Source organism: Symphodus melops (assembly GCF_947650265.1).
Source record: "Symphodus melops genome assembly, chromosome: 21".
NCBI classification, from domain to species: Eukaryota; Metazoa; Chordata; class Actinopteri; order Labriformes; family Labridae; genus Symphodus; species Symphodus melops.
Window position 1 is genome coordinate 5,978,790 of NC_136711.1, and position 14,166 is coordinate 5,992,955.

Sequence of the window (14,166 nt, forward strand, 5' to 3'; positions counted from 1 at the left end):
AATAATATGCCCAACAATGATTTAGATCCTTAGGCTTTAGACGTTCAATTTTTCTGATGGTTCAACATGTCATTCACATATTCTAATCTTAATAACCTGAAGAATGATTCCCCTCCCTAAAAAAAAGTTAGCAGAATTAGCTGAAAAGTAGCCGATTGCAATTGCATGCCTAAACTATTATATTGCTTTACAATTCAAATGTGCAATATGTTAGACATTTATATCTGATCATTGAAGTTTAATTGCTGCAGTAGAAATATAAAACATGACACGGTTTATTGAAAGTGTGATAAGACTGTGTACAACAGACTCAGCATGTCTTTGAAGGAATGCTATCAGGATGATTCACTCTCACGAGCATTTCATCGCTGCAGGTGTGGGCGTGCGCAAAGCCCTCTTTGAGCCCTCTGCGACACACCCAATGTACAATCTGTACTAAACAGGTCACAACTTTCCCCTCTTCAAACTCTCCATCCATCCGCTGTCGTAACAAAGAAAGACTCAGAGGGAGTTTACGCAACTGTTCATGCGAAATACAAAAGTCGATTAAAAATGATGCCTCCAGGTTCAAATGTCGAATTGGGTCTAAAGCACTATTAACGTATACGATAGGGTATCTTATTTAATAAAACTTAAATATTGTTAGCGAAGAAGTGTGTTGAAAGTAAGTTGTAGGGATAGGCTCCAGGCGGGTTTTAAATAGGATAGACATTTATTATCTTACAAAACCATTTCTTGCTCAATTAACACTTTGCATGAGCCTTTCCCTGTCATTCAGTTATAGCCTATTTAAAGGTAGGTTGTTATGAATAGAAAACTTTGCTTGATCTTATTCGTTTTAAATAACTCTATGTCCAATTTGTATGAGGCTAAATTTACTGTATTTGATTATAACCACGTCACTGTACATGTCATGTCGCCAGTGTCCTCTGGGCTGTAGTCTGTGTCAGTGCTGCAGATTTATTGGATGGAAAAAAAGAGTGACGCCATTATGCACTGAATGCACTCACTGATCCAAAAAGAGCAGTTTTTGTCATGTAAATTGGCGAGGAGGTGGGCACAGACTGGACTCAGTTGCCAATAGACAGTTGACAGTGGGGAAACTTTCATGTTGGGCTTTTCTAACTTCTCAAAAACTTTGGCTTTTTTTTTGGGGGGGGGGGGATTGTTTTTGTTTTCCTAACAGTCTGTTTTTGAAGTGGTAGGATACTCTTGTTTGGCTAATGAGTCCAGGTCACCTCAGCAGTATCCCATTCACAGTAAGTAACGCCTTTGGTAACACTTTGCATGTTTGAAAAGACAAGTCAGTGATTAGAAACCTGCAAAAGAGGCAGCAGCTGTAATGCTGCCTCATGCTCCTTTGTAAAAAACAACATGTTTCTGTGTTTTAGTGCAAAGATTCATGTTAACTAGACAACAACTGTTCCTTTCTTCATCAGTAGAGTTCCCTGAGTGTTGACAGTCAAGCCACAGCGGTCTCATGGGGAAGACTGAGGACAACTATACCCTTCATTACATTTACTTCAGTTACTCTGGGACTAATTCTACAGGCCACCTACAGATTTTATTACTTACTGCTATTAGCTATACAATTAAAAGATTGAATAAATAATGCCAAATTACAAGTCATGCTTCACGCTTTAAAATTCATTCTGGTTAGGTTTTGTTATCTTTTCCTTATTTTCAGTGAACATGTATCTGTGCATCTTTCTATTATCTCCCTGAAGTTTCTGTTTATTTACTTTTCAAATCATGCCTTAAAATGTTTTATTTTTTTGCACTCGAGCAATCACAAATCTAAAAAAGTGATACACCTCTCGGGCCACTCCCATCCAGTCCCTCCTTATCCATGTTTAGACAGGCATCACTGCCAGAGTGGGAGCCAAGTAAGCAGGGAGGGAGGACAAGTTGAGTCTGAGTTGTTTTTTTTTTTTTTGTTCCTTTGGGAAGAAGTTAGCCATTGTATCAAACTAGATCTGGTTGCTAGGAGCACGACTGTCTCTGTCCCTTTTCAGACGGCCCAGTGTGGTATGTACAGTGAAGAGGAAAGGCTGTTCTCTCTCTTCGCTCTCGTTAACTCCTTGAATCCCAGATTTTCTGTCCCAGGTCGCCCATCTGTACTAACCTTACTCTTTATAAGTCCATTTATGAGGGGGTGTGGTCTGACCACAACGATGGAGAATGACCTTTACCACCTGAAGCAGTTGATGTATAAATTGATGTAGAAACTATCTTGATGATATAATTCTACTTTTTTTACGTTTTAAAGTAAAATTGTCAAAACAATACCAATTCTGCATTCGAAATTTGGAGCATAAGATAATTACACTAATGCAAACGTGCATTTAAGATTATAAAGACCACAGCTTGTTGAACATATGCATACATGCACATATGTTATATGGCTGACTCATGAGATGGACAGATAAGGTGCAAACAGACAGCTAAACTCTTAAATACACAGGAAAACTAGCAATAATCTTCTACAGGTTTATTGCCAGAATAAATGTCTTTTATACATATCCTTTCGTTTTTTACTAACTATTTCCCCCTGGAATTTAACAGGAGAAAAAATATCTTGAATTAGTTTTTTAGGAATGAATCCATTGGGATGTTTTGAAATATCAAGGCCTAAGGAAATCCTCAAATGATTCACCACTTAAACATTGTTCCTATGAAAGTGATTAAGAAATAGGAATGCTGGTGTAGGATGAGCTTTGCGCCATTTCATTTTAAAAGCAGTGAATGTGGTGATAGACTGTATTTACCATGGACTTGGTTTCTATTTTGAAAGTTCTATCTCAACTTATCTTTCAATCAATTTCGAAACAGGCAAAGAGGTGGAGCGGCCTTAAAGAGCCCTTACAAACAGCTAATGCGCTCACCTGTCAGTCAATTCACACACAAATTCATGAATAACTCTTAGACTGAATTAAATCTGAAAGAAATAGTTATACATATATATACCCCTGTACAGTGTAGACCAATAAGGAAGTTAGCTATTCATGCTAAATGTGCTTTTCAAACTAGCCTGTCAAGCGTAAACATTTATTTCTGCTGTACAAATGGGCTTTTTAATATAAGGCCTAATGTGGATTCCTTAGCTTCTGCAGCCAGTCTGAAGTAGACAATTGAGTCAATACACCTTTTTGCATTTGGCCTAAAACAGAAACGGCCACTTGGTATGACAAAATAATTTCTTAACTTGAGTGTTTGGGAATGAAGATATTGCTGCTTTAAGAACTGACCCTATCTCTCGCATTAAATGTATCTAGACTTTTACAGATCAAATCCAGTGTTTGTGTAATGTGAGATATAAATAAAGTGAAAGTGCTCAACTCGTCTAGTCTCAGGACCCACCACCAACTCCCAGAAAACTCGCGACTGCAAAAAAAATGCAGTTTGAACCTCAGTTGTTACAAAACATGTGACACAAGCAAGAAACTAAACTAAACACATTTTAAAAGTTAGAGAACCGCTGTGTTAAAGAGATTTGGTGTTAAATTGTTGGAAATAATTATTGGTGTAACACAATTACACACATTGGTGTAACACTCTCTTGAGTCCTGTGTGTGTGTGTGCGTATGCGTATGTGTGGCTCCGCATGTGTTATAAAGTGTGTGCTGGAGAAAGATATGAGACAGTGAGACTTGAACGACTGAGTGAAAACGACTCAGTGTGCTGTGACTTGATCCCTCCTTTACCCTCTGCCCGCACACACACACACACACACACACACACACACACACATGCACACACACACACACACACACCGTGTGTGTGTGTGTAATTTGGAAAAAAAAGCTTGCACCCTTTGGAGTATGTCCTCACATGCTTTCCTTACATTTCAACCTCAATAGGCTGTGCAAATAAAGGACAGTTATATGTTTTAAGTAAGAAAGATGTAGTGTGATGTTTTGTCATAACACTTCCTTGAGTAGGTTTAATTCATGTTTTTATTACCAGTGGAGCAATTCATTTTGTCTTTGTTTTGCAGTTCACTCTGACTTTCAGACTACTCTCTTACTGATTGATTTGGTTTGGATTTCCACAACTTTACTATTTTGATTCAGTCTCACCGTCTCAGCAACATCGTTTTTATTGGCTGCTGGTAGCGGTTTTCTGCAAACATGCTCAACAGACCCAATGCATACTAACCTGCCAATAACCAGAATCCAGACAGACAGAGATGACTGTTTGTTGCTAAAAACATTGTATCATGCTTCTGTAGCTCTGGGTCTGTAAATTAGCCACAGTTTGGTTACGCATTCACCTTAACAACTAGTGATGCAAACTCTATCAGTTGGACATCCATATTTATAATTGGTCTGTATTTGCAGCCCACTGGCATACCATCATGCGTCTGTATGTCACATCTAATGCTTGTAAGCTAAATGCTTGATTTCACCCGTAGGACAATAATGGTCAAACCTGATAACAAATGTGCGTTTTAGAGTCTGACACTGCCTCTGCGAAAGATCAGCGACATGCCGTTCTTCAGATATCTCTCTTTGACAGTTCAAGAGAGGGAACTGCTTGCAACAATTTAAATACATTCAATCTCAAAGCCCATGTGGACAAACGAGTTGTAAAGAAGCAATAGAATTGGCAATCGGATAAACTGGCACATTAAATTTCAAGCCCTGAGTTTCACGATAAGTGTATCTTTTATTTGAACTTGTTGTGTGGCCCCTAAATGGTCTAAAAAATAATTTCTACGGTTCTTCAATTCACATAGCTGACAGAATTTCTGCGTGTTTATGGTAACCCATTCTATCAACACTTTTATTTTTTTTGTTAGCATAACTGCAATCATACCCTTGACTGAAGCAGCAAACAGGTTAAGATGTCATAGCTTGTTTCCAGGCCTAAACCCCCCGGCAGGATCTAATAGTGCTTAGAGTCTTAAAGAATCATTTAAAAGTCAAATATACTGATACGGCCCAATTTTAAAATTGCAATAAAATTGTTTTGGTTGTTTTGGTCAGTAAGAAGTTGGATGTTGAATTTCGATTTCACTGTATGTCTGACATATTTTGGAATTGACAAATAAAGAACCTTGAACCTTGAACCTAATGGTTTGACAATGTGTTGGATGGAATGGTGGGAAGATTTTTGAACCTGAGTTGCTTCAGTTTGTCTCCACCATCTAGTTCATATAAGCCTTGTTAAAATTGTTCAAGGCTCTTGAAACATCAAAAGACATGCTGATAAACACTAACACTGGAACTCTGCACATTCAAGAGAGTGAAGGAAGTTGTTTTACACCGAGAAAAGGGAGAACAGTTATGTGGCAATCCAAATGTTCAAATCTAATATTTGATGAAGTAGAAAATGTGCCCACGAGTATGAGCGTATGATTGTGTAAACACAAGAGTCACAAAGCTGTTTCCCATAGCCTGCAGGCAGTGTTCTGCTCTGTGCGCCACTCCCAAGAGCCTGGGAGGAGGCCATGGAAGGAGGGGCCTGACTCCCCACTCTCAAGCCCACACAGGTGAACTCCTGTTGGGTGGAATGCAGCAGGGTGGGGGCATTAACACTCAGAGGTGTGGAGCTTTTAACTTCTAATAGGGTGGGGAGGATCCCTAGAAGGCCCAGGAAGGGAGTTAACCTTGTCTGTTACAGCTACTCACCTGGATAGGGGAAGGGGAGTGTGAGTAAGAGTGTGTGTTAGATTGTGTGTGTGTGTGTGTGTGTGTGTGTGTGTGTGTGCGTGTGTGTGTGTGTGTGTGTGTGTGTGTGTGTGTGTGTGTGTGTGCGGGCAGAGGGTAAAGGAGGGATCAAGTCACAGCACACTGAGTCGTTTTCACTCAGTCGTTCAAGTCTCACTGTCTCATATCTTTCTCCAGCACACACTTTATAACACATGCGGAGCCACACATACGCATATACGCACACACACACACAGGACTCAAGAGAGTTTGAGGGCATAGAAGTAAATCTTTGACCGGAGCAGACTGTGCAGGAAGAGAAAACAATGAGACAGTTATAAGACTGTTATGTCTTCTTTCTGGAACTTTTTTCTCGGACACAAGAACTGAAAGAAGATCTTTTTTTTTTTTTTTTTTTAAACAGGTGGATATAAACTTTTTCTAAGCTCTTGGGTCAGACACAACAATAAGGAATTGTGTTTTTTTTCCTCATTTATTGTTGGACTTTTGGACTCGGACTGGGCGAGGGCACAGTAAGAGGTTTGTTTGATCAGTAATCTCTTTGTATTCACTCATACATTTCCTAATAGCTCCATTGTTTTCAACGCCCTTCACCTGCAATGCGTTTCTTCTGCTCAGCCTTGAAAACTTCAGGATTATTCGGCTTCTTCATTTTTTTTATGACTTTATGGCAAGGTGAGGGACAGTAAAGTCTGCATTATGTAACTTTATATTTAGCCATGTGCTTTACAAATGCAAGACTGCAAGACTGAAAGCAGAGATCCCCACAGGTTTTCATAAAGCTGAGTGTTCATTTTCTCTTTGATCTTTTTAAATTGTTATTTTCTGCATGATTGCTCACATGAAACCAAAGATTACAGTGCAACACCGGTGAAAAGTGGATCAGAACAAACAGGAGAGAGAGAACACCCAGTGTCTTTATCAGCAGTTTTTATTTTGTTTTACATCAGCCCTAAAGTTCTGCTGTGTTAGTTTGGTTTGTGTCGTCGTTGTTGTTTTTTGTTTTTTTTGTTGTTGTTTTTATGTGGATTGCATTGATAGCTTCAAAGGGGTTTTCCAGGTGTGTATGTGTGTGTCTGTAATTTAGCATACTGTCAAAGGCAGGTCTCCTAGCATGACCCCTACACCTGTATATGAAAACCCTCCTAACCTCTAACTGGTGATGTCATGAGGGGGTCAGGTCCACACCCAGTGAAGGTATGTTCTCCTGGCATGCTTTTATGTTGTCTAAAAAGACAACTACCACAACTTTGAACTTAGAAAAATCCCATCCATTATATGCCACAGAGACATTGAATGACTGACTCAGTTCTATTTTCTGCCTGTTGGAAGCTGTAATTTGTGTCTCCCACTTTATTGTCAGTGTCAAAAAATTGCCTCTGCGCCTTTGATTCTGTCTGAGGAGAAGGAAAGTGCCTCTTCTGTCCTCAGCTCGTATTCAGTGATGGCCCAGTGTGTAGAATAGGAGCTGGTCTGTTCTGTTTTCCCTTCTCATAGTCAGTGATTTATGTGACACCTCGTGCACACACACCTGTAAGCTTCTCAAGTTCACAACAGGGTGCTATAGTGCCTTTCCCATGTGTTTTCAGACTGTGTTTTAACTTGGACAGGTCATTCTCTCGCCTAGAGGAGAAATTCCTCCATGACGTTGTAAATCTTCGGAGCACAAATCATCATTTTATCTTTTGGATTGTGAGGCTTACAGAGTTCATTTTTCTGCCCACGGAGACAATTACTGGGACATTTCACGCCACATAGTGCCCTTTTTGTTCACTCTTCACCTCCTGTCTGTTGTTGACATCTTTTTTTGTGGCTTCCTGTAGATCAGAGTGTTCTCCAGCCAACATTTTTGCATAAAATTATAGAAAACAGTGTTTTTTTATGGAGATCCTACACAGCATGCTGCCTGGAGTTCTCCAGGCCCCACCCAACATGGGTTGTCCCCTTGGGAGTCTTCTATCAAGTCTGCACTGGCTCTTTATAGTATGTCCTGAAATTATTTATATGCGTAAATCGAATGTTGAAGCTCTTGTAAGGAGCTAACTCTATCTGGTTGTGAAACAGAATTAAATGAATAACGTTTCCTTTATTTGACCTAAAAAAGCCAATTAGAGGATCAGAGAGAAGATAGTTTATTTCCATACAGTTATTTTATACTCCCCTCTGTAGGCATCCTACAAGGCACATAACATTGCCAAAACAAAGATTTATCCACGCCAAAGATTCATTATGAGTGGCATGGTGTACATTTAAAATGATTAAGATTAACTTTGCTCCAGCCTAGAAAATACTAGTCAAACATTTTAAGTAGGAGTTCAGCAAAGAGATGAAATGTTTCACTTTGGCCACAGGGTGCGCTGAAACCAACACAAACAGAAATTTTCTTAAAGGAGCTTTAAGCTTTAATCACGGTTCCACCAATAATTCAGTTTGGTACAGTACGGTACGGTGCTCAGCTATTGGCATTTCCACTGTCAAAAGTTGGGAATGGAGCCGTAGTAAATGGTAACTGGACTTGAGCTGGTATAGAGTTTTTCTAGTCTTCTGACTACTCAAACTCAAACACTAAAGGCGGATGTATGCTATGTAGTGAGACCATCAGAAGTGACTAATCCCTTTCATACAATTTCATACCCTGCCAACATAGCAGCGGGAGAATTGGGGGTAAAGTGTCGTGCTCAAGAACACATCGGCTTAAGTAAGCGAGCTGACTGAGAAACGTCAGGATTCAACAACAAGGCGAAAAACATGTTAAAACCTTCAAAGAGCTGTGTGAGAGCATGAATCAGGTGATACATTCGTGAAAAAGGGTGGAGATTCAAAACATTGCCTTTTCCTGGACAAGTCAATATCAGACTTTATGATTGTGACTGGTTTATAGATCAGTGATCTGTGAGTTTTTCTTTCTGCTCAGTTTATGATGTTTTCTTTGATTTTCAGAGTACAATACCTTATAGATTAAACTGTTGTGCTGCTATCAAGGGGTCAAGTACAGTCTAACGCAATCAAGAACTAGTCCCAAAAATGTTTCCTAAAAGAAAGGACAAAAAGGGAAGTGTGGTTGGGGACTGAAAGCAACAGAAGATCAAAGTCAGAATTCACAGAGCTGACTGACTCTTTCTTATTTCTCGAGATAATCGGATTCAGAGACAACACCTAAAAACGTTGTTATTAGTGCTTTTGAAGGCAGTAAATATTTCTTGAAGGCAGAAGTAGGTAAAGGAGCATGTGAAGTTATTTAGATGAAACCTTGCTTTTTTAAATTGAATGCTTTTTTAAATTGAATGCTTATCTCTATTTATGCCAAAGAGTATGATTGAGAATAAGATACATGAATACATGTTTTGGGAAACTGTTCAAAAGCCTGAATTCTGTTTTTGACATCCTGAAAAAAACAACACTTTGATTTTTGATTATGTAAAAAAAAAAAAAAAACACTTGGCAACTCTGTGAAAAAGTGAACTAAGGTATACAGGGTGTGTCTGGGCCTGTTCACTTTCTCCAGGTCTGAGGGAAAGTACAGGTGGTTCAAGTTACGCCTTCGTCTGTAGAGATTTCACTGCAGCGCTGTCTTTCTCTCTTTCTGTAAGATTGAAGCTGTCTTTAAGTATGGCAATGTGAATGTCTGTGTTTGTGTTTTCTTTTTTAGGAAGGAGATGGGGAGATGGTCGTTATATCTCTCAGTGGGGCTTGGGCTTCTCGCCATCCTATTGACCTGCTGTCATGCTCAAGGTGAGAAAGCCTAGAGTCTGAACTTACAAGTCTTTCTCAGGAAAAGTGTTGTTTTATTTTGAGTGCCAGAATTGAAAAGGGAAGTTGGCTACTAGGTAAGGTAAGCTAAGTTTATTTATATAGCAGCTTTCAGACACCACAGGCACAAAAAGCATTTCAACATTTCACAACATAATATTATTAATAATAACATTGATTTAATGTGGCTTATTTGTCAATATTTTCTATAGAATTTTCTGAAGTTGTTCTTAAAAAACATAAGAAGCCTCACTAATGTGTTCTTAACTGACTGAATTTTATGTGGCTTTATTCTTATTTCCTTGTATTCGTAAATTGACAGCACTTGCCTGTTGTTCCAAAAGGCTGTTTGGTGTATCTTATATGGGTGGGATTCTCACTTTCTCACTCTTCCTCACGTGATAGTTTTCTATAACCTATCTGTATGCTCACTATCTCAGTGAACTACTGCTACGCTGCCAAGGACAAGACCTGCTCAGAGTGCCTGCAGGCTTCAGTAGGCTGTGCGTACTGCCCTGATGAGGTGAGAGCTGAACACAACAGGAATTTGGTCTTATTGTAAGGCTCAGCTGGAAGCTGAGAAATGTGTCCTAGCATGTTGTGTTGATTGTTATTCACGGAGAAAGTGACAACAAACATTCATATTTATATAAAATCTGAAAGGACTTTCATTATAATGTTTTTTTCGATACTTCATGGAAGCTGAAACTCTACAGTATATGGAAGCTTTGAGTGGGAGATAAGAGTATAAATCTGGTAATGTCCTGAAAATGTCCTGTATTTCCAAGGTGGGACTGCCACTGATCTGTGCTGGGTCCACGCTCAGACCTGGCAGAGTCTGTGACTGTAGATCCCCTACATTGACATAGTCTGTGACATTTTCTGACAGCAGGAACTTTTTCATAGTTCTAGGATTTGTTCAAACCTCCCCCCTTTTTTATTTATTATTGCACTGCAGAAACTATTAACTATTATAGATCCTAAAATCCGTTCAGAGAGACCCTTTTAGCTTCTGCTTCAGAGATGAGACCATACTAATCCCAGACCAAGACAAGACCACATTGACTCAGACCAAGATGTTCCCGAGAACCAGAGTGCTCTGAGTCCAAGATAGAACCAATTGAGACCAAATCAAGACCAAGACCAAGGCAGGGCAGGTCGAGGCAAACCAAGACCATAAATATCGAAGAAAAATCATCATCTTGTGTGCAGCCGGTAAAATTGCTTTTGATTCCGAGACAAGACTGATATGCCTCACCATGGTCTTCATCTGAGTAAAGAAATCACTAAAGTTCAGCTGTGATAAAAAATTCTTTAAATAATATCAGTAATCAAAAGCTTTATTTAGAGCTTTCATTCTTATCTTCTTTTTGTCATCAGTCTGAATGATACAGTTCTTTACACAGCAGCATCTGCCATCATTTAAGCCACAGGATCATTTCACAGTTTGAATGATTGAAAATCATTTCTGTCTGAAAAATTAGAAGTCACTTATCATATTTTGTATTTGCTTAGATGTTCACTGGCCCTCGCTGTGACCTGGAACAGAACATAATTGCCCATGGCTGCAGCGCTGCAGCAATAATCAAAGCTCAAAGTAGTATGAAGATAGAAAAGGTAAGTCTTCGTTACCTTTCTTTCTACTCCAGTGTTTCCACTGTTCCTTCTTCTGAAATGTGTTGTTTTAGCTGTGTTGACCCATCTACATTCAAATCAAAGACTCACCTCTTCAAACGAGCTTTTAATGTATGATTGTTTTTTTTAACAAATGTACAGTAAAAAATGTATTTGAGTTTCTGAAAAGCTTTATGAGTAAAATGTATTTATTATTATTATGACTGAACTTTCTTTTTTTTCTGCTGGCTCAGAATCAACAAATCAACATGAGGCTTCAGCAGTCTCAAGTGTCTCCTCAGCTGATGAGCATGAGCCTTCTGCCAGGAGAGAAGAGACTGGTAGATGTAGAAGTGTTCGCTCCAACCAAAGGTCCTCTGGACCTGTATATTCTTATGGACTTCTCCTTCTCTATGCTTGACGATTTAAACAGCTTGAAGAGGATGGGCCAACAGCTAGGTGAGCATGTTTGTATGAGTAATGAGTTGTAACGACTTTTGAGGAAGTTGTTGCTGTGACACTAATTGGGAATGTCTTTTTTCTGTAGCTTCTGTGGTGGGGGATCTGTCAGAAGACTACACTATTGGCTTTGGAAAGTTTGTGGATAAAGTGATTGAGCCACAGACTGACATGAGAGAATCAAAGTAAGATACTGTAGAAAATAACAAACACAATATGAAGCACGTACAAAACTGCATACACTCAGTCATCTCAATGAACTCTCTCTTTTATTTTCAAAACAATCAAACACCTCAGACTTAGGGAGCCATGGCCCAACAGCGACCCTCCGTTCTCATTCAAAAACGTCATCAAGCTGACCAACGACTTAGATTTTTTCAACGCCAAGCTCCAGAGGGAGAACATATCCGGCAACCTGGACGCTCCTGAAGGAGGTTTCGATGCCATATTGCAGGCTGCAGTTTGTACGGTTAGTAAGAACCTTAAATACATAGCTTATAGCTTGTGACCACAACAGGTGTTCATTACTGGTCCACAAATGTTTCCCAAACCTCTCTCCAGAAACTCAGGCTACAAGTTGATTTTATATTTATATTAACAAATTAGGGCCCATCCATTGAAGTATTTTTCATCGCAGAGGAAGTTTTCTTATCTTTCTGATACTGATACTGCTCTTATAAGTGCAGTTTTTGGTAGCAACAGAATGCTGTTTTTTTCCCCACAAAGCTCTAAAACATTAACAGCACAGCATCAATTGACTGACAATGTTTGCAAATTGGAAATGAGCAGTGTGAAGCAGTTCATAATCTTATCATCATGTTTGGAAAACCCAAATCTTACACAGGGCTAAAGAAAGAATTTGCATTGCTGACGGATGGTTTGGATTCTACTCAGCCAAGCCAAAATATGGTAACTCTTTGCTAACAATTTTGTTTTCTGCTCCAAATGTATTTATTTGTGTTCATATTATAGGACCAGATTGGCTGGCGACCCCACAGCACACATCTTTTAGTTTTCTCCACTGAGTCAGCCTTCCATTACGAGGCTGACGGTACCAACGTGCTCTCGGGCATTCTGCAACGCAATGATGAGAAATGTCACCTGGATGGAAACGGCAAGTACACAAAGGACATAACCCAGGATTATCCTTCAATACCTACACTGGTCCGTATCCTGCGCTATCACAACATCATACCCATCTTTGCTATCACCGACAACGCCTATACCTACTACAAGGTACTTAACAGGATTTGTTTTTTAATCTTCCAGTAAAGATAAGTTTAGGACTCATACATTCATATCATAAAATGTAAGGTCACAGTTTAGGTTTAAGCATTATTTAATGGACATCCTTTCTGTTTAGAAACTGCAAGCGTATTTCCCCATCGCTGAGGTTGGTAAGCTGCAAGCAGACTCCTCCAACATGCTTGAACTCTTGAGTACTGCCTTCAAGGTAAAGCATCAAATGACAACAACTTTCTGTTGCAGCAATATTCTCTCTGTATGACTCTGAAGACAGCTCACTAGTTTTGTGTCCATCCTTTTTCCTTCTGTACATCTTTTTAGAATATTCGTTCAAAGATGAGCATCCAGGCAGAGGATAGGCCCAAGGCTTTTGCAACACAGTTCCAGACCACCAGTGGAAGCATTGCACAATATGGAGACTTCAATTTTAAGCCTGGACAAACAGTAAGAAGGAATCAATATTCTCACAGCTAATTACACCCACAAACATGCAGTCATGGCTTGAGAATAAGAATTGTTATTTTCATAGCTAAACAATTATTAATAAGAAACATTTTAAGATTGCAACAACATATTTGTTTTTGCAATTTCCTTAAATAAAATTGTATTATTATTTATGTAGAAAATAACGTATTCAAAGGGGTAAGACAAAATAAGATACGTTTTTATCTTCATTGGGCGTCTGTGGCTCAGTTGATCGATCCAGTCGTCTCTCAACCGGAAGGTCAGGGGTTCGATCCCCAGCTCTTGCAGCCACATGTCCAACGTGTCCTTGGGCAAGGCACTTAAACCAAGCGTCTCCCGCTGCTTCATCGGCAGCATATGAATATGTATGAATGGGATTAGTTACTTCTGATGGTCAATTTACAAAGCAATCTCTTGCCATCAGTGTGTGAATGTGTAGGTGTGACCTACGGTGTGAAAGTGCTCAGTAAGAGTAATCAGTACCCAGCCCTTAAGTCCCCACGACCCGGACTGGAATAGCGGTATGGATAATGATGGATTGATGGTTGTTTAATGTCATATATAATTACTTAAACTGTCTCAAATAGTAATTTATAACTGACATGTATTGATTGTCATCAAGTTGTGCATGGTCTAATTTTGTGGTCCAAAAAACACATTTGCGCTAAGGTTCATATTGAATGCTTAAAATGTGTGTATCCTCCAGGGTAAGTTCAAGATGCTGCTCTCAGCCAACCGAGAGGTCGAAAAACAGCCAGTCTGTGAGATGGGGGAAGAAGACAAAGAGGGAATTATGAGAGTCAAACCAACAACCTTCAATGCTGCCGTCAACGTGAAGGCTTCAGTTTTATGTCCAACCTGCGACTGTGAGAAGGTAGATACACAGATTGACAATGAAACTCATGTAAAGTAAAAAATGGGTTTGTGGAAGATTCACCCCTGTTGCCATTTTTCATGTCTG

At 39.4% G+C, this 14,166-nt stretch overlaps 1 protein-coding gene across 5 annotated transcripts in view; it reads left to right on the top strand.

Annotated features, from left to right (window-relative positions):
* The first annotated feature begins 1,101 nt into the window (after nucleotides 1–1,101).
* itgb4 (integrin, beta 4) overlaps nucleotides 1,102–14,166 on the top strand; it is a 29,085-nt gene continuing 16,020 nt past the window's right edge. For 2 of the 5 annotated variants that reach the window (XM_079372078.1, XM_079372079.1), the window contains exons 1-11: nucleotides 5,807–6,191; nucleotides 9,322–9,404; nucleotides 9,863–9,945; nucleotides 10,938–11,039; nucleotides 11,291–11,495; nucleotides 11,584–11,680; nucleotides 11,793–11,964; nucleotides 12,468–12,731; nucleotides 12,859–12,948; nucleotides 13,062–13,184; nucleotides 13,912–14,079. In XM_079372078.1, the coding sequence (XP_079228204.1) occupies nucleotides 9,329–9,404; nucleotides 9,863–9,945; nucleotides 10,938–11,039; nucleotides 11,291–11,495; nucleotides 11,584–11,680; nucleotides 11,793–11,964; nucleotides 12,468–12,731; nucleotides 12,859–12,948; nucleotides 13,062–13,184; nucleotides 13,912–14,079 (1,380 nt within the window). In that variant the 5' untranslated portion in view covers nucleotides 5,807–6,191; nucleotides 9,322–9,328. Of the gene's footprint in view, nucleotides 1,260–5,098; nucleotides 5,495–5,806; nucleotides 6,192–9,321; nucleotides 9,405–9,862; nucleotides 9,946–10,937; nucleotides 11,040–11,290; nucleotides 11,496–11,583; nucleotides 11,681–11,792; nucleotides 11,965–12,467; nucleotides 12,732–12,858; nucleotides 12,949–13,061; nucleotides 13,185–13,911; nucleotides 14,080–14,166 lie in introns of those variants that run through there. The other 3 variants (XM_079372076.1, XM_079372077.1, XM_079372075.1) reach the window with 3 other exon arrangements.